Genomic DNA, 27,832 nt, shown 5'->3' with positions numbered 1-27,832 from the left:
AGTTTTGATGCCTTCAGTGAGAATCTACAATGATGGTCCAGTATACAGGACCATCATACAGGACTGTATGATGGTCCTGTATGATGTGCCAATATGATGGTTGTTGAGCGGTGTTTCCGGCCCCCTCCAGCGGCGCAGAGGCGCAGCTGCAGCCCGGGCAGGGTCCCCTCCTCCCGGCCGCAGCTCGCTCTCAGCTACGCTGTGTTTGTGTATGTGGAATGCGGGTCAAGCGGAACTCTGAGCTCAAACTGCGCTTCACTTGAGACCCAAAGCCCGGCTCTCCTCGGCCTGACGTGCTCTGTATGTACCCTAATGTTTGTTTTCGGTCCTCCGGGGCTCTGATTCATGTGGTTATAATGCAGAGTGTGTAGTTTAAATGAATATAAGTGTAGTTAGTGTGTGAGCAGTATGGAGGCAGCAGCAGCAGCCCGCTACGAAACATCGTCATTTAAAATGGCGCCAAAGATTAACCTGTGGTAAACCCTCCACACTGAGCCCCGCTGCCCACCAACACACTCCGCTCACACACCGACTGTTTATTAATTAATAATCACAGATCAATAACGTGCCGATGGCAGGGAGTTAGTTTGGTTCTATTATTGACCCTTAACCTTTGACAGTTAGCTGTTTAATGAGGGGGCGCCATACAAGCAACGTTATGTTAGCAACACGAGCTAAAGCTAATGCCAACCACATTACACAGGAGGAGAGTAGCCTCCTGCTAACGAGCTAACGTCAGCTGAATTCACCGTGCACACCTGCCGGTAGAAAACGCTGCATATTGAAGTGTAAACCTGCTGCTATGAACCGGTGTCTCGCTCTGCGGGATGCTAATTAAGCTAACAGGCGTACCGGAGCATTTTGAAAAGTCTTATCATGAACAACATTTGCACCGGAGGCGCCGGGTGTGGGTGGGCCCGCACGTTGCGTAACGGCGGTGGGAAGATTAGCTCCGGCTAACGTTAGTCGGCCAGCATTTTCAGTGTGATTTAAAAAATGCACCGCTGTGTGGTCTGATTTAAAGCTAGCTGCGATCACACCGTAAAAACACAGTAATAGCGTCCTGCGTGTGTCGCTGTGTTGCCGGGGCAACAGTAAACACTAGCTGCTTTAGCCTGCTAGCTACAGTTAGCCGCTAGCTAGTTAGCCGATACGTTGTGGTGCGTGTTTGCTGGAAAAAGGGGCGTCACACTCAAACCAGGGCTAAGCTGCTGTTAGCCTAGCCTGCTAGTTAGGGTTAGCACCTTCCCCCCTGTGCATCCTGCTACACAGCCTGAGATATTTCCACCTGTCCGCAGGTTTTAGAGTTCCTGATGGTGTTGGCTGTCTGTGTTGCATGTTGTCATCATCATCATCATCATCATCATCATCAGTGACTGTGGTATGTACTCATCCTCATCTAACAGGCTGCTGTGCTGTCACATCTGCAGCTGCAGCACTGAGCAGGTTTTACTACTGTGTAACTCTGGTGTTTATAATCAAGGTTTGATTAGAGACACGATGCATCTCCTCAGGTGCCCCATGACTCACCTCCAGGAGCTGCAGGGACCCTGATACTTTCAGGCACCCATTAGCTTACCACACAACACATCCAGACACACACAGGGACAGAGGATAAAAACACACACTCTGTATGCTTTAGCTCTATCACGTTTCCATTACTGTTTTGTGATTTGTGGCTCTAAACAAAGCAGCATGCTGCACGTCACCGTGCTCTCACAGGACTGATGTCAAAGATGTGATGACAGGCTGAGCTGAGCTGAGCTGACTGTGAGGCAGAGATTCACCAGCGCTTTGTTAAACTTTGTTATAAATGTACTGGTGACACCATCATTAAAGATGTTCTGTCAAAGGTTATTCTCTACTTTTGCTCATCACAGTTATCGACACGATATGCAACAGAAAAACGGTTCTTGCTACTGAACGCTAAAACAAGTACGATCACGCACAGAGCCACGGTCAGGAGGAAGTTGTGGCCGGTGTATATTGTTCAAGAGAATATTAAGGATCGCATCTTGACTGTGTTGAAACAGCATCTCCAAACATTTCAGGAATTACAAATGAATTGTGATTGTAAATGAACTTATTTATTAAATTAACTTTAAAGTTGATTGTAGATTTTACCAGATTATAAATGTGACAGTGAAAATACATCTGCAGTATCTGATGATTATGTTGTTCACTTAAACAATTAATGTTCCTGTCATCACTATTTGACTGGTCACCAGTTACTTTAATGTGCTGTCATTAGGGTTGTAACGATACATCGATTCGCATCGATACATAGATTCATTGATTAACGATCCGATTATATCGATGCAAAATGAAAACATCGATCCATATCGTCATCTTAAAGATACACATTTATTTTGAAATTCACATAGCACGTCTGTGTCACCATTTCTGGGCAAGTGCGCCTCCGCTCAAACAACAAACAGAGCTCAGAAATAAAATGGTCAAATCATATTCTAGTTGTTTTTGTGAGTTGATGTAAATGATTGTGTTAGATGGGCATATGATATCACGTCATATCGATCGCAGGCTCCTGAATCGAATCGAATCAAAATCGTATTGTGACAGACTTTGTGATATCGGCAAACATCGTATCGTCATCCAAACAAATCAATATAATATCGTATTGTGATGAAGCTGGTGATTTACACCCCTAGCTGTCATCCGTCATTGCAGCTTCTGATAGCTGTCAGTCAATATGTAACTGTAATCACTTGTCAGTCAGCTGTCAATCAGCTGTCATCTGTTTGCAGCTCAGTTGATGTGTCATCCGCTGCGCAGGATGCTGATGTCATTCACATACACTGTAAAACATTACGACAGGAAATACAGAAGGACCTTTTCACAATGTTTATGTGTCAGCCTGTCTCTGTAGTAAATTTGTGACATCACAAGTTGACAGAAATCCTGATGGTTGGTTTAAAGTGTGTGAATATGAAGTGTGTGTGTTTCTGGAAGTGTCTTGATACGTGCACAGTGTTTCTGTAGGAGCACCTGTACCTGCTTTATTTTGGAAAACACATGGAAATGTGACCTTTCAGTGTTTTCAGCAGCAGCTGTGTGTGTCATGATGAGTGTGTGTTTATTCATGGTGGAACTGACTTCATGCTGAATGTTGATCAGCTGTGAGTCCTCAGAAGTTGTTAAACTTATTCTCATGTTTGTCAGGAATTCATCATACTCTTCTTCACTGTCCTGTAAAATCCTGTCTCTGAGCCGGACTTTTTAAATATTCCTCCCAAACTTTTGTTTTTGTTGTTGTTGTTGTGAGCTGTCTGCTCTGTGTTTAGTGTCCTCACGCCGGAGCTCTGCAGACAGACGACAATGAAGAGAAGCAGGCACCCCAGCAGCAGCGATGACTCCGACAATGGAAGTAAGCAAAATATTGTCTCTGCTGACTCACTCGTACTCCGTCCAAATATAGAGCTGAATGAGGTCGAGCACAACTTGTGCCACCTTCCTCAATTTGTACAAGTGAAAGCTGCAGCAGAGGAAACGTCAACTGTCTCCCTGAAATAACCACCTAATATCACTTTGGTTGGAATATGATTATTACATTACGATGATGTTTCAGTGTGGTCACATGTGTAAATGTTACATCATCAGTTTCTGTGTCAGAAAGTGTGTCTTTGTTCTCAGTGTCAGTAAATGTGTGCTCCATGTTCAGGAAGGAAACCCAGTCTGAGAAAAGGAAAGGCGAGCGGCAGATGGACAAAGATTAAGGAAAGGAAAAAGAGGGTCTACAGTCTGAGAGACAGGCGACAGAGTAGGGACACTTGGACCTTTAAAGACATTCCTGCAGGTCAGACAGACGGGCCCAGATCTGACCCCAGTCAACAGCTTTGTTCCATTTGTTTCATCCTCCACAGAGTGTCAGATGGGCAGGGTTTTACCATGTCATATAGAGATGGTTTGGATCTTCTTATCATCCAGTCTGGTATAAAAACTCTGAGCTATCTGAGCTCAGGTCTGATTCAGGGTTTGTGAGACAAACAGTTGATGAATAAAGGACTTCAGGACTCTGAGCTCTGACATGGAGTCATTAAACGACTGCTGCTGCTGTCAGTAACTTTACAGTCAGCCCAAAGTCAAATCAGTGACGAGCAAAGACATGAAACAGAAAACAGAAAATGTCAGGTGCACCATTTTGACTATACAAATCAGCCACACATGTATTTCTAGTTCCTCCTGGGGGTGGGGGGAGAATTCATATGTTTCTGAAGTAGCAGCAGAAACAGGCGAAGAAGAAATCAGATGTTTAAGAGCCTGTTGTGTTTCTCCCTCAGGTAACTCTACCTGCTGGTCCCAACATTCATCACAGCACAGGAGAGGGACCGGACAGAAACCCTCTGAGGTACGTGCGTCTCAACCTGCACAAGGTCCATTTCTGAAAACCCGCCCACACCCATAAAGCTCAGCACCAGAACAGACCCGTTACCTGTCATCATGTCTCAGTCAAAGTTGCACCTGTTAATAAAAGGCCTGTGACCCACACCCGTGATCAAAGCCCCCCAGGCCCCAGTCCCTCACATGAAGCTGGTTCTCCGTCTCTTTGACTGGATGGTGAAAACATTCAATCACTGCCAGGTTAGGAAACATGTTAGCATGCTCCTTCCACCACCATCAAACCTCCAAAGGATCCCAACTCCATGTAGGCTGCCACCTCGTCTCACCTGCTCGTGTGTCGTGCAAAACTGTGTGAAACCTAATTATCATGTCAGAGGAATGAATGAATGAATCCATCACAACTTCACTCTGCTCATTAAAACGATCATAGCTTAAATAAATAATGTACTGAGTTGATGAATTATCTTCTGCGCTCATGTTCAAGCCTGAACACAGGCCTTCTGCAATTAATAGTTTAGTCTGTAAAATGTAAAAGACAAAAATGAAAAATGCTGATGAGAGTTTCCCAAAGTGACGTCTTTTAAAAGCTTCTTATGTCCAACAGACCAAAACTCTTCAGTCGTTGTCGTCAGTGACGCAGAATCAGAGATACTTTATTGATCCCTGAAGGGAAACTGATCGGTTACAGCCGCTCTGATGTGAAGAACAGAGAATTATAAGAAGTAAAAATAAGAGTATGAAACAGAAGTATGTAAATTTAAAGTCATAAATTCAATAAGATATAAATAAAAGATGTGTGTTATGTGACAGTGTTTGACAGCAGTACTTCAGATATTAAGTGTGTCAGAGTATAGTAATATATGCTCCATTAAACCAGTGTTACAGTCAGAAATATAAAATATATATTATTCTGTCATGTTCACTGCAGTAAACACGTCAGTAGGATAAAAACTAGAATAAGAATAAACATAATAAGTATGTACAGTTATGTGCATCGTATGTTGAATAAATATGTACATTCAAAATATGAATGGAAGCAGAACCAGCAAATGTTATTGATATCTGCTAAGAAATGACTGAAAACATTCATTAAAATAATGAATTAATTTCTTTCAGTGGACGTATTAATTCATGGACCGATGCTCTGATTGTGTTTTTATTCATTGTTTCATTAGTATTATTTTTGTTTTGGATCTTTGGGGAAAAACCCAACTGTAAAAACATAAATGAATAATGTTTAATAGATGTGATTCAAGTGTTTGTGAGATGAGCTGACGCCGTGTCGCAGGTTGTGCTCTGGCTCTGTGGGCTGCTCTTATCTCCTGTACAGTCTGTGGACTTGGCCCCTGCAGGCCTCTGTACACGCCCTCCCATCAGCAGCCAGTCAGATCAAAACAAAACAATGACTCAGGCCTCAGCTGGATCCTGATTGGCCAGTTTCTGTGATTGTTTTTTTTAAAGCAGTGCAGACACAGATACACAGACACACACACACACACACACACTGAACCCTGAACGTTATAGAGCTTATATGAGCTTGATGACATCATTGATCTAGAGTGGAGTAGAATAAAATAGACATGAAATAAAATCAGTGCACAAATAGACATTAAGTGAAGAGCAGATCGATCTGTCAGCGCCTGTAAGATGAGAACATCTGCAGAGTTACATTTGTTCTCATTCTGCTTTTTCACTGGTGAATATTTGCTCAGAAGATTCAGAGGAGGTTTCAAATCCAAACGTGTCCCCGCTGCACGTCACACTGACTCACTCTGACTCTGGTTTTCATGCTGCAGGTTTTCAGGACCGACCTGATCACCGCCATGAAGGTGCACGACTCGCACCAGCTGAACCCAGAGGACTACTACGTCCTCGCCGACCCGTGGAGGCAGGAGTGGGAGAAGGGCGTCCAGGTTCCCGTCAGCCCTCAGTCCATCCCGCAGCCCGTCGCCAGGTAGGACAGAAGAGAGCGCCATGTGTGATCCTGTGTGTCCCTGAGTGAGACGTCACCCCTCTGCGCGGAGACGTCACCGCTCAGATTAAAGTGACAGGAGGCTTACAGAGCCGCAGTTTAATTTAAATTAGATTTGACGGCTCTCAGTCGGACAGTTTGTGATACATCAAGGACGAAGTTAGAGAAAGATTAAAACACCAAAGCTGTATTTACACGAGTCGTGTCATGTGTTGCCTCCAGCTTGCACTGTTTACCCACCAACAGAAACATGCTAAGTGTTATTTGGACGTGTCAGGTGAAAACTCTGCCCCCTGGTGTCATTACAAAGAGTGTGTCTGTGACCTGCTGCTGGAACACACACACACACACACACACACACACACACACACAATTTGTCTCATTTGTTGTTTGAGTGATAAAAACTGTCAGAGCACAGAAACTGTCTCCTTCATGTGATGACGTCCACGTGTGTGCTAACATTTAACCCTAACCCTGTGAACGCAGCACAAACTAAGGTGACTGTCCCCTGCAGGGTTTTGGCAGAGAAGGGGAAGGAGGTCATGTTCGTCAGACCAAAGAAGTTGATCCGGACGTCGGGCGCCGAGGCGCTGGGCTACGTGGACATCCGAACGCTGGCTGATGGGATGTGCCGCTACGACCTGAACGAGGAGGACGTGGCCTGGATGCAGATCGCCAACGAGGAGTTTTCAGAGATGGGTGAGTCACAGAGCAGAGGGTCGGACTGAGGGTGATGATTAGGGGTGCACCACACATCGATCTGGACTGATTCAAATATGTCACCGACACAAAGTGAAACCATCGATATCATCATCATCATCTTTAACACCCACCTTTATTCCCATGACACGTCGGTGTCACCGCATCAAACACACCTCCTTCTTAAACATTCAAACTTTAATCTGACGGCCAAGAAAAAGACGACAGCATATTTACAGACATTGTCTTGTGTTGATTTTAGACTCCTCAGTTGAATCGAATCAACATTGTGTGGTGGCTTATTGTGAAGTTAACAATATCCTGTCATGTGATGAACCACATCACTTATATTTGATGCTTTTATTATTTAAGAAGAATAACTTTATTCATGCTCAAGGGGAAATTCAGTTATCTGTCAACTCATCTATTATATGTCAAAGAATTATAAAGCCTGATGGGTTTTTATATAAAAAAATAAAAGCAGACAAAACCAAGGACATCAGGGACCTCACAGGTGAAATGCTACACATGAGTGAGGTCACACTGTGGCGTCAGGACTAACGTGTCCTCTTTTCTCCTCCTTTATTGTCATCATACCAACGACATGTCAAAGCTACACGGGACACAGTGACACTACCCTCATCACATCACCAACACATCAGAATGAATAAGTAATAATCAATAATAAGAGGCAGGTGTTGTTATGATGTCACCCAGACTGGGAATGACAATCAGGACAGTTCATGAGGTGTGACGGTCCAGAGAAGGAGACTGTAAGTCAGGCACTGTGACAGAGAACCATGAGCCACTGCGTCCACACGCGTCGTCATCTTCTGTAATGTGACTTTGATTCATGGAGAGCCAGAGGGAGAAATCTTCACTCATTCATCAGCTACAGTTCGTTCTGTGTGTCTGAACACTGACAGGAAGAAAATGAAATAAATATAGAAATAAAAAAATCACTTCGAAGTCAAATCAGATTTTTGTTTTTTCCAATATTTATCACATTTTAGAGACAAACTGAAAACATAAACATCCTGAAGTATTTCTGTCCATTCAGAGTTTGTGTGAGACGCTTCACTCAGACACATCCTTTTGATTTAAAACCTGTTATTAGTATTTCAGATGAACTTTAATGATCATCTCTGGTTTACAGTCAGAGAACAAATCATTTGTCTTCTTGTCTCAGCTTCGCTCCGTCTCCTCATCAGGCTGCAGTCTGTCTTCACATCAGAGTTTTGGGTTCTCAGGGTTCATGGGGAGAGTTTTTATTTTAGGTTTCTGTGACCACGTCTGTGTTTAGATGCTCGTTGTTGTCGCCAGTTAAACTCTCTTCGTGGTGAGATGACTCACTGAGTAAACCTCGCAGTCAGACCTCTAATTACACATGTTGGATAGTAAAGGGTTAAATCCAAAATGGCAGCAGAAAGAAATGAGTGTGTTTTAAATAAACAGCAGTTTAATAAGTGGTGAGATGATGAAACTGTTTTCATGACATCAGAAGAGACTTTGTGACAATAAAATCAGGAAACTTTGTACTTCCTGTTTTTCCAGCCTCGCCGCTGCTGGACGAGATCACCATGGAGCGGGTGATGGAGGAGTTTGAGCGCTGCTGCCACGAAAACATGACGCACGCCATGGAGACGGAGGAGGGGCTGGGCATTGAGTACGATGAGGACGTGGTGTGTGACGTGTGCCAGTCACCTGACGGCGAAGACAACAACGAGATGGTGTTCTGTGACAAGTGCAACATCTGCGTTCACCAGGTCAGAGGTCAACGCACCTTTAACTCACCGTACATCAACAACAAAGAACCAATACGTATTTTTAATGATTAAAATCAGACTTTCACTGTAAAATATAGAATCTGAGTTCAGACAGAAGCACAAACGAGTCCCACAGACGTGTTTTATAAAAAGATGTGAAGAGTGAAATCTGAAACATCTGAACTGACCTGACGCGTCTGAGTGATGAAGGTCGCGGCGTCACTGTGGTGAAAATGAAAACGACTCCTCTCACCTGTCATATCAGATGTAGCTGTAGCTTTATCTGACACACACGCACGCACTCTGTGTGCTGTACCTTCATCCTCCTGCTGTCTGAAGCTGACTCATTCTCTGTGTGTGTGTGTGTGTGTGTGTGTGTGTCTGTCTCCAGGCGTGTTACGGCATCCAGAAGGTCCCAAAGGGCAGCTGGCTGTGTCGGATCTGCGCCCTTGGCATCCTGCCAAAGTGCCAGTTGTGTCCCAAGAAGGGCGGAGCCATGAAGCCGACCAGAAGTGGAACCAAGTGGGTCCACGTCAGCTGTGCCTTGTGGATTCCAGAGGTGACGATAAACTCCTCCTCTCCACAGTTTATTACAACAAACAGTTTGTGTTTAGATACGTGTCACTTCCTGTTTGTCCTGAACGCTTCCTGTCCTCTGTGTGACCCTGTGATAAATAGGTCAAAGGTCACTCCTGGTTAAATAAGTCACTGAGCAGCTGTGACAGATGATCCATCAGCGGGAATAAAGAATCAATAATCAATAATCAGAGAAGTCGTTCTTCCCTCTGTCTGTGAACGCATCATTTTACTGTATAAAATACAACATGCAGACAGAAGCTGTTTGAGTTTGTCTCCAGCGTCTGAACAAGAACATGAAGTTAACCCTTCGGTCTCTGAGCTCCGTCAGCGCCCACACTGGTGTTTATACTTATTGTGATGTCATTTCTTAAAGTACCTTCAAATACTTGTCATAATCTGTACAGCCTCAGCTCGTCAATAAACCATACATATATATATATATAATAATGTGTATAATGAGCAGAGTGAAGAGGTGTTGTGATGACTCATCATTCATTCCTCAGACCTGACGACATGTTTTCACAGTTTTGTACGACACACAACTGAAGTGTCAGCGCTGCACCAGTCTGAAGGTGCACTGTGATGCTAGAATCATACAATAAAAAGTGCAACTGAACGAAGAATCTTAGTTTTATTTAGGTTAATTCCAAAAGAGAGACTCGTTGGTTTGAGTAGAGCAGCAGTGCTCAGTCTCTGCTTTAGTTTCTACACAAACTTTATCAGCAAAATGTTTCATTTATAATAAAATGTCTTATTTTATTACTCATGAAAGACGCAGAGACTCTGGAGGTTTGATTTCTGCTGGAGCATCAATATGAATGTGTTTGTGCAGGTGAGCATCGGGAATCCAGAGAAGATGGAGCCGATCACCAACGTGTCGCACATCCCCAGTAACAGATGGGCTCTGATCTGCTGCCTGTGTAAAGAGAAGACTGGAGCGTGTATACAGGTAGAGTCGCCGCTCACCTTTCACCGCCGCCACGGCGTCTAATGAGACGTGACGAGCAACGCTTCACCCAGCGTGTTAGGAAAACCCTCAGGGTGGAGGAGAGGAGAGTGATGGAGGGAGGAGAGGAGAGTGATGGAGGGAGGAGAGGGGAGTGATGGAGGGAGGAGAGGAGAGTGATGGAGGGAGGAGAGGAGAGTGATGGAGGGAGGAGAGGGGAGTGATGGAGGGAGGAGAGGAGAGTGATGGAGGGAGGAGAGGGGAGTGATGGAGGGAGGAGAGGGGAGTGATGGAGGGAGGAGAGGAGAGTGATGGAGGGAGGAGAGGGGAGTGATGGAGGGAGGAGAGGAGAGTGATGGAGGGAGGAGAGGGGAGTAATGGAGGGAGGAGAGGGGACAAGACGGGAGGGGAGGGGAGTGGAGGAAATGAGAGGAGAGGAGAGTGCTGGAGGGAGGAGAGTGGACAAGACGGGAGGGGAGGGGAGTGGAGGAAATGAGAGGAGAGGAGAGTGATGGAGGGAGGAGAGGAGAGTGATGGAGGGAGGAGAGGAGAGTGATGGAGGGAGGAGAGGGGAGTAATGGAGGGAGGAGAGGGGACAAGACGGGAGGGGAGGGGAGTGGAGGAAATGAGAGGAGAGGGGAGTGCTGGAGGGAGGAGAGTGGACAAGACGGGAGGGGAGGGGAGTGGAGGAAATGAGAGGAGAGGAGAGTGATGGAGGGAGGAGAGGAGAGTGATGGAGGGAGGAGAGGAGAGTGATGGAGGGAGGAGAGGGGAGTGATGGAGGGAGGAGAGGGGAGTGATGGAGGGAGGAGAGGAGAGTGATGGAGGGAGGAGAGGGGAGTGATGGAGGGAGGAGAGGAGAGTGATGGAGGGAGGAGAGGGGAGTGATGGAGGGAGGAGAGGGGACAAGACGGGAGGGGAGGGGAGTGGAGGAAATGAGAGGAGAGGGGAGTGACGGAGGGAGGAGAGGGGACAAGACGGGAGGGGAGGGGAGTGGAGGAAATGAGAGGAGAGGGGAGTGATGGAGGGAGGAGGGGAGAGTGATGGAGGGAGGAGGGGAGAGTGATGGAGGGAGGAGAGGAGAGTGATGGAGGGAGGAGAGGAGAGTGACGGAGGGAGGAGAGGGGACAAGACGGGAGGGGAGGGGAGTGGAGGAAATGAGAGGAGAGGGGAGTGATGGAGGGAGGAGGGGAGAGTGATGGAGGGAGGAGAGGAGAGTGACGGAGGGAGGAGAGGGGACAAGACGGGAGGGGAGGGGAGTGGAGGAAATGAGAGGAGAGGGGAGTGATGGAGGGAGGAGGGGAGAGTGATGGAGGGAGGAGAGGAGAGTGATGGAGGGAGGAGAGGGGACAAGACGGGAGGGGAGGGGAGTGGAGGAAATGAGAGGAGAGCAGAGTGATGGAGGGAGGAGAGAGCAGGAGTGACAATGAGGATTAAGACGAGTCGACGAGTCTAAAAAAGGAAAACACAACAGTCAGCATTTATCACAGTTTATTATGAAGTGTTTGAAACATTGTCCCAAACACATTGTGCACATTCAGAGCCCTCTGAAGCCTTTAATCACAATCTTCAACAACCATGTTGGATTTTAAATGCTGCTGAAGTACGAGACACTTCGTGCCGTTCCGTATGAACGTGAACATGATGCAGGTCAGTCAAAAGTTCAACCACTTAAATAACATCTGAAATAAATAAAGTGCCTCTGAAATGTGGGGCACATTGAATCCTGCAGATTATCTGACAGAAATGATGGACTTCACTTTAAAGTTAATAAAACAACATGTAAGTTATAATGAAGAGGCATGTTGCTGCGTGTAGTATGAATATGAACCTGCACATCATCTGACAACACCTCTTAAAGTTAACAAATAATAAAACGTCTCAAAAAAGATTCATTGCTGCTGAATTCATTTTCTAGATCAAAGTGCTGGTTTATGAGAGAACGTCTCTCCAGTTTAAAGCTCCAGTCTACTGGAGCATTACCAGTGTGCTGTCTGACAGCGCTGTAGCACCCACTAGTGGCGGGCGGCTGTATGACAGTTAAGCTGCCTCGTACATGAATAAAACACAAAGTGGTTTAACCGACCAACATTTCTGGTGCTGACTAGTGAGGGCGCGGACGTTTAATCCACGCAAATCCCTAACCACGCCAACTCTGGCGTTTGACGGCCCCTAGAGAGTGTCTGTTTGAAGAAGGTTCTACTTTGTACTAACTATTATTTTTTATTAATGGGAACACCTGAGACTAACAACGTAAAAATAAAACCACCATGTCTGAATGTTTGCTCTTAGCTCCAGTGTTTAATCACATGTGATACAAATATAAAATCAATATGTACAAACGGTTCATGATGTCATTGTTGTATTAGCAGACTCTTCAGCTGTAAATTATTTCCAGTCATTGGACGTTACGATTGATCGTAGAGATGACGGCTGAGAGATTGATATATTATAAATATTAAGTATAATGAATGAAGGTGTGACTAACTGAGTGTGTGTCTGCTGCCGCAGTGCTCAGCCAAAAATTGCCGGACTGCCTTCCACGTGACGTGCGGCCTCCACGCCAGCCTTGAAATGAACACCATCCTCACCGAGGACGACGAGGTCAAGTTCAAGTCTTACTGCCCCAAACACTCTGGGCTGGATGGCGCCGAGTCCAGAGACAGAGACTCGGGAGGCGAGGAGGAGAAGGAGAGCACCAGAGACAAGAAGGGACGGAGAAGAGGCAGAGTCAGAGGGGAGGAAGACGCCGTCTCCTCCTCTTCATCCTCCTATGTGGCTCCTCAGCACATCGACAGAACGCCCAGCGATCTGGAGGCGCTCGCCAGTCGCCAGCAGGAGAAGAGGGTCAGCCTCCGTAAGCTGAAGCTGCAGGAGATGGAGGAGGACTTCTACCAGTTTGTGGAGGTGGAGGAGGTGGCAAGTCACCTGAAGCTGCCGCCAGAGGTGGTGGACTTCCTGTATCAGTACTGGAAACTCAAACGCAAAGCCAACTTCAACCAGCCGCTCCTCACGCCCAAGAAGGACGAGGAGGACAGCCTGGCACGCCGCGAGCACGAGGTGCTGCTGCGACGCCTGCAGCTCTTCACGCACCTCCGTCAGGACCTGGAGAGGGTAGGTCTCTACCTCACTTCCTGTAGTTCACAGAGCAGCAGGGACAAGGAGGAGCAGGAAGAGGAGCAGGAAGAGGGAGTGACCAAAGAAAATACTTTTAAATAAAGTCTGACAGCAGGAAGAGAAGTTTGATCCTTTGTAGATTCAGTCACAAGTTACAGCAGCACAAGAGACAGGAAATGATGTACTCAGCACACCTCAGGGTCACCTCAGGTCAACTCAGGGTCACCTCAGGGTCACCTCAGGTCAACTCAGGGTCACCTCAGGTCAACTCAGGGTCACCTCAGGTCAACTCAGGGTCACCTCAGGGTCACCTCAGGTCAACTCAGGGTCACCTCAGGTCAACTCAGGGTCGACCCAGGGTCACCTCAGGTCACCTCAGGTCAACTCAGGGTCGACTCAGGGTCACCTCAGGTCACCTCAGGTCAACTCAGGGTCGACTCAGGGTCACCTCAGGTCAATTCAGGGTCCACTCAGGGTCACCTCAGGGTCACCTCAGGTCAACTCAGGGTCACCTCAGGTCAACTCAGGGTCACCTCAGGTCAACTCAGGGTCACCTCAGGGTCACCTCAGGTCAACTCAGGGTCGACCCAGGGTCACCTCAGGTCAACTCAGGGTCACCTCAGGGTCACCTCAGGTCAACTCAGGGTCGACTCAGGGTCACCTCAGGTCAATTCAGGGTCCACTCAGGGTCACCTCAGGGTCACCTCAGGTCAACTCAGGGTCACCTCAGGTCAACTCAGGTCACCTCAGGGCCGACTCAGGTTGCCTCAGGGTCACCTTAGGTCACCTCAGGGTCACCTCATGTCAACTCAGGGTCTACTCAGGTCAACTCAGGGTCACCTCAGGGTCACCTCAGGGCCGACTCAGGTCACCTCAGGGTCTACTCAGGGTCACCTCAGGTCAACTCAGGGTCACCTCAGGGCCGACTCAGGTCACCTCAGGGTCTACTCAGGGTCACCTCAGGTCAACTCAGGGTCAACTCAGGGTCACCTCAGGGTCGACTCAGGGTCAACTCAGGGTCACCTAAGGGTCAACTCAGGGTCCACTGAGGGTCACCTCAGGTCGTCTCAGGGTCACCTCAGGTCAACTCAGGGTCGACTCAGGGTCACCTCAGGTCAACTCAGGGTCACCTCAGGTCAACTCAGGGTCACCTCAGGTCAACTCAGGGTCGACTCAGGGTCACTTTAGGTCACCTCAGGGTCACCTCAGGTCAACTCAGGGTTACCTTAGGTCACCTCAGGGTCACCTCAGGTCACCTCAGGGTCGACTCAGGGTCACCTCAGGTCAACTCAGGGTCACCTCAGGGTCGACTCAGGGTCAACTCAGGGTCACCTCAGGGTCAACTCAGGGTCACCTCAGGGTCACCTCAGGTCGTCTCAGGGTCAACTCAGGGTCGTCTCAGGGTCAACTCAGGGTCACCTCAGGGTCGTCTCAGGGTCACCTCAGGGTCAACTCAGGGTCACCTCAGGGTCGTCTCAGGGTCAACTCAGGGTCACCTCAGGTCAACTCAGGTCACCTCAGGGTCAACTCAGGTCACCTCAGGGTCGACTCAGGGTCAACTCAGGGTCGACTCAGGGTCGTCTCAGGGTCAACTCAGGGTCCACTCAGGGTCACCTCAGGTCAACTCAGGGTCACCTCAGGGTCGACTCAGGGTCAACTCAGGGTCGACTCAGGGTCGTCTCAGGGTCAACTCAGGGTCTACTCAGGGTCACCTCAGGGTCAACTCAGGTCACCTCAGGGTCAACTCAGGGTCGACTCAGGGTCAACTCAGGGTCGACTCAGGGTCGTCTCAGGGTCCACTCAGGGTCACCTCAGGGTCGACTCAGGGTCAACTCAGGTCACCTCAGGGTCGTCTCAGGGTCAACTCAGGGTCACCACAGGGTCACCTCAGGGTCCACTCAGGGTCACCTCAGGGTCAACTCAGGTCACCTCAGGGTCAACTCAGGGTCGACTCAGGGTCAACTCAGGGTCCACTCAGGGTCGTCTCAGGGTCAACTCAGGGTCCACTCAGGGTCACCTCAGGGTCGACTCAGGGTCAACTCAGGTCACCTCAGGGTCGTCTCAGGGTCAACTCAGGTCACCTCAGGGTCAACTCAGGTCACCTCAGGGTCGTCTCAGGGTCCACTCAGGGTCGTCTCAGGGTCAACTCAGGTCACCTCAGGGTCGTCTCAGGGTCACCTCAGGGTCAACTCAGGTCACCTCAGGGTCAACTCAGGGTCGTCTCAGGGTCCACTCAGGGTCGTCTCAGGGTCCACTCAGGGTCGTCTCAGGGTCACCTCAGGGTCAACTCAGGTCACCTCAGGGTCAACTCAGGGTCGTCTCAGGGTCAACTCAGGTCACCTCAGGGTCGTCTCAGGGTCCACTCAGGGTCACCTCAGGGTCAACTCAGGTCAACTCAGGGTCCACTCAGGGTCACCTCAGGTCGTCTCAGGGTCAACTCAGGGTCCACTCAGGGTCACCTCAGGGTCAACTCAGGGTCAACTCAGGTCACCTCAGGGTCGTCTCAGGGTCAACTCAGGTCACCTCAGGGTCAACTCAGGTCACCTCAGGGTCGTCTCAGGGTCACCTCAGGGTCAACTCAGGTCAACTCAGGTCACCTCAGGGTCGTCTCAGGGTCCACTCAGGGTCCACTCAGGGTCACCTCAGGGTCAACTCAGGTCACCTCAGGGTCGTCTCAGGGTCAACTCAGGTCACCTCAGGGTCAACTCAGGTCACCTCAGGGTCGTCTCAGGGTCACCTCAGGGTCAACTCAGGTCAACTCAGGTCACCTCAGGGTCGTCTCAGGGTCCACTCAGGGTCACCTCAGGGTCAACTCAGGTCACCTCAGGGTCGTCTCAGGGTCACCTCAGGGTCAACTCAGGTCAACTCAGGTCACCTCAGGGTCGTCTCAGGGTCCACTCAGGGTCCACTCAGGGTCACCTCAGGGTCAACTCAGGTCACCTCAGGGTCAACTCAGGGTCCACTCAGGGTCACCTCAGGGTCAACTCAGGTCACCTCAGGGTCACCTCAGGGTCAACTCAGGGTCCACTCAGGGTCCACTCAGGGTCACCTCAGGGTCAACTCAGGTCACCTCAGGGTCGTCTCAGGGTCCACTCAGGGTCACTTCAGGGTCAACTCAGGTCACCTCAGGGTCGTCTCAGGGTCCACTCAGGGTCACCTCAGGGTCAACTCAGGTCACCTCAGGGTCAACTCAGGGTCACCTCAGCGTTAGCCTGGTAGCTAAAGTACCGCTACATGAACAGAGGGCTGACACAGTTAACTTTAAGCTTTGAAAACAAGTGGTGATAAAAGCTCAGCGCTCGGCGTCCTGCAGCTGATCTGCTCCCAAACATCAGCTGTTCGGTCTTTGCTGTGACAGTTTGACAGCAGCAGAGCTAAAGACGCAGCGGTGACGTCAGTGGCGCCTTTTTTAAAAGTGCAGAGATTTTTAGAGCAGCCTCTCAAAAAAGGCAAGGCTGCGGCGCTGTTTCTCCAGGCAGCAGCTCTCACCCGCTCTTCACAGAGAACATGTGGACACAGGTCCTTACAGAGCATAAAAATAAAAATAAATACCAACAAGTAAAAAAACAGACAACAGGATCATGACAACACAAAGCATTGTGGGACTTCAGGACACAGCAGCCACAGTAGAGACAGACAGTTTATGAGTTTAGATCTGATCCAGGTTGTGTTCTCAACTGTCACAGCTGTAAAGATATAAATATCATATATTCAATTTTGAATTCAATTCAGTTTTATTTATAAAGCCCAATATCACAAATCACAATTTGCCTCACAGGGCTTTACAGCATACGACATCCCTCTGTCCTTATGACCCTCACAGCTGATCAGGAAAAACTCCCCAAAAAAACCTTTAACGGGGAAAAATCGGTAGAAACCTCAGGAAGAGCAACTGAGGAGGGATCCCTCTTCCAGGACGGACAGACGTGCAATAGATGTCGTACAGAACAGATCAGCATAATAAATTAACAGTAATCCGTATGACACAATGAGACAGAGAGAGAGAGAGAGAGAGAGAGAGAGAGAGACAGAGAGAGAGAGACAGAGAGAGAGAGAGATGCAGGTAATGACAGTAGCTTACAACAACATTATTGAAAGTAATAATATTATAGTTATAGTTCTGGCTACTGTGGTACAATATGTTGAAAGTATGTATTAATATCTGGCAGTATACATGTGTGACAATAGTCATATGTGTATAATAACAGTAGAAGTATGACTAATGACTAATGATGGCAGCAGCAGCAGGAGGCATCTGGCAGGACCACGGCAGCAGCACAACCACACACGTCACACTGTCCAGGCACCGCTGTGATATGAGTTAATCTGAGAGACAGTGGAGCACAAAGGCTCCGGAGAAGAAGCCGAGTTAGTGACATCCAGAATGGCCGAGTTAGCAAGATGCAGTAATAGAATACGAGAGAGAGAGAGAGAAGGAGAGAAGGTGCCCGGTGTATTATAGGGGGTCCTCCGGCAGACTAGGCCTAAGTCAGCCTAACTAGGGGCTGGTACAGGGCAAGCCTGAGCCAGCCCTAACTATAAGCTTTATCAAAGAGGAAAGTCTTAAGTCTAGTCTTAAATGTGGAGACGGTGTCTGCCTCCCGGACCGTAACAGGAAGATGATTCCACAGGAGAGGAGCCTGATAGCTGAAGGCTCTGGCTCCTGATCTACTTTTGGAGACTTTAGGGACCACGAGTAACCCTGCGTTCTCAGAGCGCAGTGTTCTGGTGGGATAATATGGCACTATGAGCTCTCTAAGATATGACGGAGCTTGACCATTTAGAGCTTTATAAGTTAACAGTAGGATTTTAAATTCAATTCTGGATTTTACAGGGAGCCAGTGCAGAGAAGCTAAAACAGGAGAAATATGATCTCGTTTCTTAGTTCCTGTTAGTACACGTGCTGCTGCATTCTGAATTAGCTGGAGAGTTTTTAAGGACTTGCTAGAGCTACCTGATAATAGAGAGTTACAGTAATCCAGCCTTGAGGTAACAAAAGCGTGGACCAATTTTTCTGCATCTTTTTCGGGTCAGGATAGGCCTAATTTTCACAATATTACGCAGATGAAAAAATGCAGTCCGTGAGGTTTGTTTTAAATGAGAATTAAAAGACAAATCTTGATCAAATATTACTCCGAGGTTTCTTACGGTAGTGCTAGAGGCCAGAGCAATGCCATCTAGAGAAACTATGTCATCAGATAAAGAGTCTCTGAGTTGTTTGGGGCCAAGAACAATAACTTCAGTTTTGTCTGAATTTAACATCAGGAAATTGCTGCTCATCCAATTTTTTATGTCTTTAAGGCAGTTATGGAGTTTAGTTAATTGATTACTTTCTTCTGGCTTCATCGATAAATACAACTGAGTATCATCCACATAACAATGGAAATTTATAGAGTGATTTCTAATGATGTTACCTAAAGGAAGCATATATAGAGTAAATAGAATTGGTCCGAGCACAGAACCTTGCGGAACTCCAAAACAAACTTTGGTACGTAAGGATGATTCATTATGAACGTCAACAAACTGAAAACGATCAGATAAATAAGATTTAAACCAGAAAATCACACAGCTGGTCTGCGACTACTTTCTCAAGGATCTTTGACATAAAGGGAAGATTAGATATTGGTCTATAGTTGGCTAACACCTCTGGATCCAGGGTGGGCTTTTTTAGGAGAGGTTTAATTACAGCTACCTTAAAAGACTGTGGTACATAGCCTGTTAATAAGGATATATACTGCAATAACCACATACCAGAGCTGAAGGTTTCCTGTAATGACCTCACTGACGACCTGCTGTCTGTCTGAACTCCTCAGTTTAACGACACGTTACATTAATATACAAACTGATTCAGAGTGTAACTGACAATAACTCTGTTCCTCCATCATGTGTGTTCAGTCTGTCGGTAACACATGAAGAGTCTCTGTCACACATTTAATAATAAACTATAAATGAAAGATATCTTTAAAGAAAGGAGAAGATCAAATAATCTAACCTCTAACCTCTGACCTCTGACCTTCCTCCTCAGGTGCGTAACCTGACCTACATGGTGACTCGGAGGGAGAAGATGAAGCGTTCGCTGTGGAGAGTCCAGGAACAGATCTTCCAGCACCAAGTCCGACTGCTTGACCACGAGCTGCTCTCAGGTCAGTCTGCAACGCCACAGAACATGTCAGCATCATACATGCCGGCTGGATAGGACTGAACTCGTCCATAACCAGCTCTGTAGCAGCAGTTATCAGACACCAGTGTGACGGGTTAGTCAAACAGATAGTGAAAAGATTTCCTGGTTCGTTGAAGTGGCTTCATAGTTCATGTCTCTGCCTGTGGTGTCAGAGCTTCTGTGTGACTTTGATTTGGTTCTGACTGCTCCGAAGCAGCGTGGTAGTTTAAAGGTTAATACATAAAGTGTCAGCGGTCACTCCTTCACTCTGAGAGCTGCTGCGTGTCTGCAGATCGATTATTGTAATAGATTATACATGTGGAGGAAAGTGTAGAGTTCAGTTCATGTTAGGACTCATTTCACACAGATTCCACATCAGATTCAGAGACAGGCGGAGTTTCTGTCAGCACTCTGCCTTCATCTCGTCTGTATCTGAGCACATTGTCTGAGAGCTTACAGGTGAAACGAAGCAGAGCCACCAGAGACGGTGGAGGCAGTGTAGAGTAGTTCAGGTGAGATACGACTGTAGGAGAAGATGAAGACATTTAAATAATGTCAGAACAGAACAACTCAGTAAAACAAGGAAAACAATTCTCCGCCCACACGTCACAGACCACCACTGTCTACAACACTGCCTCCATTCAAAGGTACAATATCACACCCTCCTCCACCATCGCCTTGTTGGTTGTAACTTCTGACTCCGCCCTCTAGGCTGTGTCTATGACATCATTAAAGACACACAGAAGTACGAGGGCAGTGACGTTTACAGCATCTGAAACAGACGGATCTGTTTTTGTATGTACAAGATGTATAAATGAACAGCTGGATTTTTAGCCACAAAATCCCTTTAGCATTGAGCTAACAGTGCTAATAGTGCTAACATAAGCCCCTTTTCTACCGCAGGAACTTTTATAAATTACCCAGAATTTTGAAAAACCTCGGCATGTTTCCGACCCTGAGGTTGAATTTGTGAGAAACTAAACCAAAGTTCACTGAATGACTCTGAGATGGACTCAACTGTGGTCAGCTGTTGGTGTGGAGCTGTGTTGTTCACGTGGTGCAGCAACTGAAGAGTCTCCTTTACAGAATCATAAGATCCCGTCATCACGACATGATGCAGGATAATATGAAAACATGAAAGTGGTGCTGAATGTGTGTGTGTGTGTGTCCTGTGTGTGTTCCAGGTGATCCGTCGGCGAAGGATCTGGAGAAGCTCTTCTCTGTGGGCTGGTTATCGTCTCAGGGCTCGCAGTCTTGCTACTCCTGGACTCACTCTGGACTCAAAACCAAACGAAGCTCTTTGAAGCAGGAGAAAAGAAAAAGCCTGTCGGACTCGCCGCACACTCACAGGAAGGAAAATCTGAGCAAACCACTGGAGACCAAGGACAGTAAAGGGCCCCGAATTAAAGAGGCGGAGCCTGCCCACAACGCCAAACTCCACAGCTCTGACATCAGCACAGAGCTTAAGAAGCCAGAGGTCATCCAGGAAACAGTCACAGTCAAGCTGCACAAACTGGAGAGCAGGAAGGGCCCCAGGAGGGAGGCCCCGGGGCCCGAACATGAGGCGCTGGCCCGACGGAAACGAGACAATAACCACGAACAAGACGAGAGAAAGAGGAAGAGGAGGAGCGATGTGACGGAGAGCTTCCCCAGCCAGGTGAAGAACAGGTTCGGCTCCAAACACCTGGAGAAGACCGTGTCCATCCGGCTGGTCGACATCAGGAACTCTGACACTGACGACTACTTCATCGATGAAGGAATGACCAAAAGAAGCCCCGCCTCCCTGGACGGGACAACCAACACTAAACTCAGCAGAGCCAGCGAGGTCTCAGACTCTGCCGCTGCCACCACCGCCAAAGCTAATGGCTGGCTGAGGAGAGCTCAGGCCAACAACTCACATACGACCAGCAGACACATGGGCGGACATCTTCAGAGCTGGGGGAAGTTCAGGATCCCCAAAAGGAGCATGAGGCCTCTGGCGGCAACGGTGAAGGAACAGGAGGAGGTGGAGCCCCGCAAGCCACTGCTGAGGCCTCTGACCAACACGCCGGAGCCGTCATTCCCCAGGACCAGACTCCGCACGGGGACAGAGAATGACGGCTACGCCTCCGACTCCAAACCAGGCGATGGTGACATGGAGCCCTGCTTGAAGCGATGCCACTCGCACCAGCTGAGGGGCGACTCGTCTCTGGGTCGCCGCTACGGGTCCGAAATCATCCGCCGAGGCGTGCTGGCGTCCTGATGGCGGAGCTACACTTTGAACATAAGCTGCACTGTGTTGGTGGGAGGAGACAGATGGACGGGCGCTCTTTGTACCTGTTATTTTCTTGATGAATCCGAAAAATGCCTCCATGAAAAAAACAGAGCTGATATTTATTTTTTATTTGTAACATATGTAAATCTGAAAACTTTATTTTCAGCTAGGTTTATTTTTTTTTTTTTTTTCTTAAAGTAGAAAGATGTCAAGTTGCCACTTAAACGCTTGCTCACATTTTCAGATCCAAGCAAAAGCATCAAGCACGGAGACGTAGTGATGGTTGCTGGGACCACACGCCTGCATTGAACTTATAGTTAGTGTTAAACTCAGCTGCACTTAGTGAAACCAGCCGACAGGTAACCTCCATCTTCTCTAGGTCTTTCTTTATCTGCTTCATCCAACAGGAAGTCAAACTGCCCTTTGCTTACCTTGTAACCTCCCGCTGTCATCATTTCTTCAGTCTGCCATGTTGAACACGCTCAGAAAAAGGAATCCAGAACGACATGACTGTCATCAGCATTTAAGTGTAATTGAACTGCGATCGTATCGTATCCATCATGTGCCTAACTTTGATTTGAAGCGTTTGCACTACAACAGGACGGCACAGGTGAGACGTATGAGGAGAGTTATTTTTACACTGAAAAATGAAAAAGCATTTTGTACCCTCGGCCGCTGCTGTACTACTGTTATGCACAATGAAACTTGTTTTTGTCTTTGTCTTAAAGAGGAATAAAATCTCTAAAGGACCTGAGTCTGTGAGTCGTGTCTGATTCATCATCAGCTGTTTTTGAAGACTCCATTTCAGGACGGAGCAAATATTAAAGATCACAGAAGTGGACTTTACATTGTTCTTTTATTCTTGTGCCAATACAACACGTGACTTTCAGTCAACATATTAATGTTGTTTTTACATTTTTACAACATGCTAGACTGTGACCTGGTTGGTAAATTTTTAACATACTAACCTTTTTTTTTTTTTTTTTTTTAACATTTTATATAAACAGACTACACCAGGGCAATTTTCGATGAAATACTGAACACATACACTACAGCGATTTTACATCATAAACTTTTTTTAAAATGATATTTTCATGCCACAAAATACTATTTTTATTTTTATGTTGTACGACTTGTTTTGACGTACAAAACGGCCTAGTAGAGTAACATGTCAGCATGTCAAAAATCATGTAAAAAAAGGTCATAGTATAATAAGACAAAACCCCGTCATATTACATGTATGTCGTCCAAAGTCTTGAAAAAACGTCATAGCATAGCATGTTGTCCAAAATCTTGAAAAAACATCATAGTATAGCATGTTCTCGTAAAAATGTCAAAGTATACTATGTCGTCCAAACTAATGTAAAAATATGCTGTGCAAAATCTTGAAAAGGAACGTTATAGTATGTCGTGCAAAATCATGACAAAATGTCATAGTATAGTATGTCTTGCAAAATCTTGAAAAGACGTCATAGTATAGCATGTCGTCCAAAATCCTGAAAAAACGTCATTCTATAGCAAGTTGTCAAAAATCTTGAAAAATGTCATACTATAGTATGACAACCAAAATCTTGAAAAAACGTCATAGTATGGCATGTCGTCCAAAATCTTGAAAAAAAGTCATAGTATAGCATGTCATCCAAAATCTTGAAAAAAACGTCATAGTATAGTATGTCGTCCAAAATCTTGAAAAAACGTCATAGTATAGCATGTCGTCCAAAATCTTGAAAAAAAGTCATAGTATGGCATGTCGTCCAAAATCATGAAAAAAAGTCATAGTATAGCATGTCGTCCAAAATCATGAAAAAAAGTCATAGTATGGCATGTCGTCCAAAATCATGAAAAAAAGTCATAGTATGGCATGTCGTCCAAAATCATGAAAAAAAGTCATAGTATAGCATGTCGTCCAAAATCTTGAAAAAATGTCATAGTATAGCATGTTGTCAAAAATCTTGAAAAAATGTCATACTATAGCATGTTGTCCAAAATCTTGAAAAAACGTCATAGTATAGCATGTTGTCCAAAATCTTGAAAAAAAGTCATAGTATAGTATGTCTTGCAAAGTCTTGAAAAGACGTCATAGTATAGCATGTCGTCCAAAATCATGTCGTCCAAAATCTTGAAAAATGTGACACTATAGTATGACATTCAAACTCTTGAAAAAAAAGTCATAGTATAGCATGTCGTCCAAAATCTTGAAAAAACGTCATAGTATAGTATGTCGTTCATAATCAGGAAAAAAAGTCAGTGTAGTATGTCGTGCAAAATCTTGAAAAAACGTCATAGTATAGCATGTCATCCAAAATCTTGAAAAAATGTCATAGTATAGCATGTCGTGCAAAATCATGACAAAATGTCATAGTATAGTATGTCTTGCAAAATCTCGAAAAGACGTCATAGTATAGTATGTCTTGCAAAATCTTGAAAAGACGTCATAGTATAGCATGTTGTCCAAAATCCTGAAAAAAACGTCGTTCTATAGGAAGTTGTCCAAAATCTTGAAAAATGTCATACTATAGTATGACAACCAAAATCTTGAAAAAACGTCATAGTATGGCATGTCGTCCAAAATCTTGAAAAATGTCACACTATAGTATGACATTCAAACTCTTGAAAAAAAAGTCATAGTATAGCATGTCGTCCAAAATCTTGAAAAAACGTCATAGTATAGCATGTCGTCCAAAATCTTGAAAAAACGTCAAAGTATAGTATGTCACCCAACATCTTGAAAAAATGTCATAGTATAGTATGTCATCCAACATCTTGAAAAAATGTCATCGTATAGTATGTCATGCAAAATCTTGAAAAAACGTCATACTATAGTATGTTGTGCAACATCTTGAAAAAATGTCATAGTATAGCATGTCGTCCAAAATCTTGGAAAAACGTCATAGTATAGTATGTCACCCAACATCTTGAAAAAATGTCATAGTATAGCATGTCGTCCAAAATCTTGGAAAAACGTCATAGTATAGTATGCAAAATCTTGAAAAAACGTCAAAGTATAGTATGTCACCCAACATCTTGAAAAAATGTCATCGTATAGTATGTCACGCAAAATCACGAAAAAACGTCTTAGTTTAGCATGTCATCAAAAACTGAAAAAACGTCATGGTGTAGTATTTGAAAAAATGGAGCATATCAAAGAATGAGTGTAGTATGCTAAAAAGAGGCTAAAAGGCTCGTTCAAGATCACCTATGTTGTCAAAGCTGTGAAAAAAAGTCATAGTATAGCATGTCGACAGAAATTGTGAAAAAAAAGTCATAGTACAGCATGTTGACAAAAATCTTGAAAAAACATCATAGTATAGTATGCCACCCAACATCTTGAAAAAATGCCATCGTATAGTATGTCACGCAAAATCACGAAAAAACGTCTTAGTTTAGCATGTCATCAAAAATTGTGAAAAAACGTCATGTTGTAGTATTTGAAAAAAAGGAGCATGTCAAAGAATGAGTGTAGTATGCTAAAAAGAGGCTAAAAGGCTCGTTCAAGCTCACCTCCTACTCACCTGGACAGTGGACGAGATCAGGCAGCTGCAGCAGGAGGCAGTGACAAAAAGCTGCGGTGAAGTCCAACAGTTTCCAGCAACACTTAGTCCGTACAGGAAGTCACAGAAACACTCACATCCCACTGACCACCAGTCTGTGTGATGTTAAAGACTTCAATACCAGCCCAGTGTTAATACACAATAGACTCTGTATAGTTTATGATGAATGTTTTCAGTCTGTGACGACTAAACTTCACCATCAGTCACACAACATGTTTTCTGTTACAGAATAAACCTTCAAATCAGACAAATCAAATTTAAATCTCTGAAATTCAACAAAAATTAAAAGTTTATCTAAAACGTCATCTTGTTGAGTCAGCATCTAAACCAATCAGCTGTTAGATCAAGTGAGAGCCAGGAGGTGCAGTCGGTGGAGAGCAGCAGCAGCGCCTGGCTCTAAAAACTGCAGTCACCTCACTCTCGCCATTTTATCACCGTCCACTTTTGTAATACGTCAGAGCAAGTCGGGATGAAGTCGGACACAAAAGTAACCGGCATGCATTGTGCGCCAATCTGAGCCTACTGTCAATCAATCAATCAATCAATTTTATTTATAAAGCCCAATATCACAAATCACAGTTTGCCTCACAGGGCTTTACAGCATACGACATCCCTCTGTCCTTATGACCCTCACAGCTGATCAGGAAAAACTCCCCAAAAAAACCCTTTAACGGAGAAAAAAAATGGTAGAAACCTCAGGAAGAGCAACTGAGGAGGGATCCCTCTTCCAGGACGGACAGACGTGCAATAGATGTCGTACAGAACAGATCAGCATAATAAATTAACAGTAATCCGTATGACACAATGAGACAGAGAGAGAGAGAGAGAGAGAGAGACAGAGAGAGAGAGATGCAGGTAATAACAGTAGCTTACAACAACATTATTGAAAGTAATAATATTATAGTTATAGTTCTGGCTACTGTGGTACAATATGTTGAAAGTATGTATTAATATCTGGCAGTATACATGTGTGACAATAGTCATATGTGTATAATAACAGTAGAAGTATGACTAATGACTAATGATGGCAGCAGCAGCAGGAGGCATCTGGCAGGACCACGGCAGCAGCACAACCACACACGTCACGCTGTCCAGGCACCGCTGCAATATGAGTTAATCTGAGAGACAGTGGAGCACAAAGGCTCCGGAGAAGAAGCCGAGTTAGTGACATCCAGAATGGCCGAGTTAGCAAGATGCAGTAATAGAATACGAGAGAGAGAGAGAGAGAGAGAGAGAGAGAGAGAGAAGGTGCCCGGTGTATTATAGGGGGGTCCTCCGGCAGACTAGGCCTAAGTCAGCCTAACTAGGGGCTGGTACAGGGCAAGCCTGAGCCAGCCCTAACTATAAGCTTTATCAAAGAGGAAAGTCTTAAGTCTAGTCTTAAATGTGGAGACGGTGTCTGCCTCCCGGACCGTAACAGGAAGATGATTCCACAGGAGAGGAGCCTGATAGCTGAAGGCTCTGGCTCCTGATCTACTTTTGGAGACTTTAGGGACCACGAGTAACCCTGCGTTCTCAGAGCGCAGTGTTCTGGTGGGATAATATGGCACTATGAGCTCTCTAAGATATGACAGAGCTTGACCATTTAGAGCTTTATAAGTTAACAGTAGGATTTTAAATTCAATTCTGGATTTTACAGGGAGCCAGTGCAGAGAAGCTAAAACAGGAGAAATATGATCTCGATGTGACAAACTATACTGACATTTTTTGTAAAATCTTTTAATGTATAGTATAATTTGAATTGTTTTTTATATAGCCTAAATACAGGCAAATTGTGATTTGTGATATTGGGCTTTATAAATAAAATTGATTGAATTGATTGATATATTTAACATTGTTTGTTACATTTTTACAGCACACTCTGAATGTCCTTTTATGACACCATGACATATACTTGACATCTTTATGACATAATATACTCGGACACTTGTGGGGAAAATGTTTGTGACTTTTCGTCCTATGACTTTTTTCTAATGATGTACTTTACCATTATTTCTGACAGTAGAGTAAAGAGTATGACATCTTTATGGGATACTATACCATTAGATTTTTTTTTATGTTATACCAAACCATGTCTTTTTAGTGACGTCTTTTTGGTTATGACCTTCTTTATTTCAACATTTTTTCTAACATTTTTCTGACATACCGTGACTTTTTTTTTTTTTTTTTTGGACATTATATACCACATTTTTTTTTTATGGCATTCAATTCTATTTTTTACATTTTGTTTCTGACCATACCCAGACATAATTATGCTTGAATACACCTGGTTGTTGATGCTTCTTAAGTCTTTTTTTGTCCAACAGTTAAAAACTTGGTATTTAAAACAGAAGAAACCAGTTAAAAAACGACTGAGTTTAAAAGTTGACATGACGGACTGACAGACTGATGGACTGAAGTCACGGCATCTTCACACGAGGTAACTCTCA

The 27,832-nt window shown here is 45.5% G+C and overlaps 1 protein-coding gene across 2 annotated transcripts; it reads left to right on the top strand.

Moving 5' to 3' along the window:
- The first annotated feature begins 155 nt into the window (after positions 1 to 155).
- On the top strand, positions 156 to 22,606 carry jade1 (jade family PHD finger 1). Of its 2 annotated transcripts, XM_033643082.2 has the most exons (12): positions 156 to 300; positions 1,299 to 1,381; positions 3,303 to 3,385; positions 4,299 to 4,366; positions 6,156 to 6,313; positions 6,846 to 7,030; positions 8,585 to 8,796; positions 9,188 to 9,355; positions 10,208 to 10,324; positions 12,833 to 13,435; positions 19,464 to 19,581; positions 20,783 to 22,606. In XM_033643082.2, exons 3-12 carry the CDS (start codon positions 3,337 to 3,339, stop codon positions 21,838 to 21,840), a joined length of 2,736 nt encoding a protein of 911 aa, XP_033498973.2. In that variant the 5' UTR covers positions 156 to 300; positions 1,299 to 1,381; positions 3,303 to 3,336; the 3' UTR covers positions 21,841 to 22,606. The 2 variants fall into 2 exon arrangements, with proteins under 2 accessions (XP_033498973.2, XP_033498974.2); XM_033643083.2 differs by lacking the exon at positions 1,299 to 1,381 and having other exon boundaries at positions 163 to 300.
- Positions 22,607 to 27,832: the final 5,226 nt, after the last annotated feature.

This window comes from Epinephelus lanceolatus, chromosome 15 (assembly GCF_041903045.1).
Source record: "Epinephelus lanceolatus isolate andai-2023 chromosome 15, ASM4190304v1, whole genome shotgun sequence".
NCBI lineage: Eukaryota > Metazoa > Chordata > Actinopteri > Perciformes > Serranidae > Epinephelus > Epinephelus lanceolatus.
The sequence above is the reverse complement of the archived record's forward strand: the minus strand, read 5'-3'. Positions and strand labels throughout refer to the sequence as shown.

Bases quoted from the DNA above. Each gene is read 5' to 3' on its own strand.
- jade1 (XM_033643082.2), top strand. From the start codon at position 3,337: ATGAAGAGAAGCAGGCACCCCAGCAGCAGCGATGACTCCGACAATGGA. The intron at 7,031-8,584 runs GTGAGTCACAGA...CTGTTTTTCCAG, and splicing joins CGAGGAGTTTTCAGAGATGG to CCTCGCCGCTGCTGGACGAG. The intron at 8,797-9,187 runs GTCAGAGGTCAA...GTCTGTCTCCAG, and splicing joins GCAACATCTGCGTTCACCAG to GCGTGTTACGGCATCCAGAA.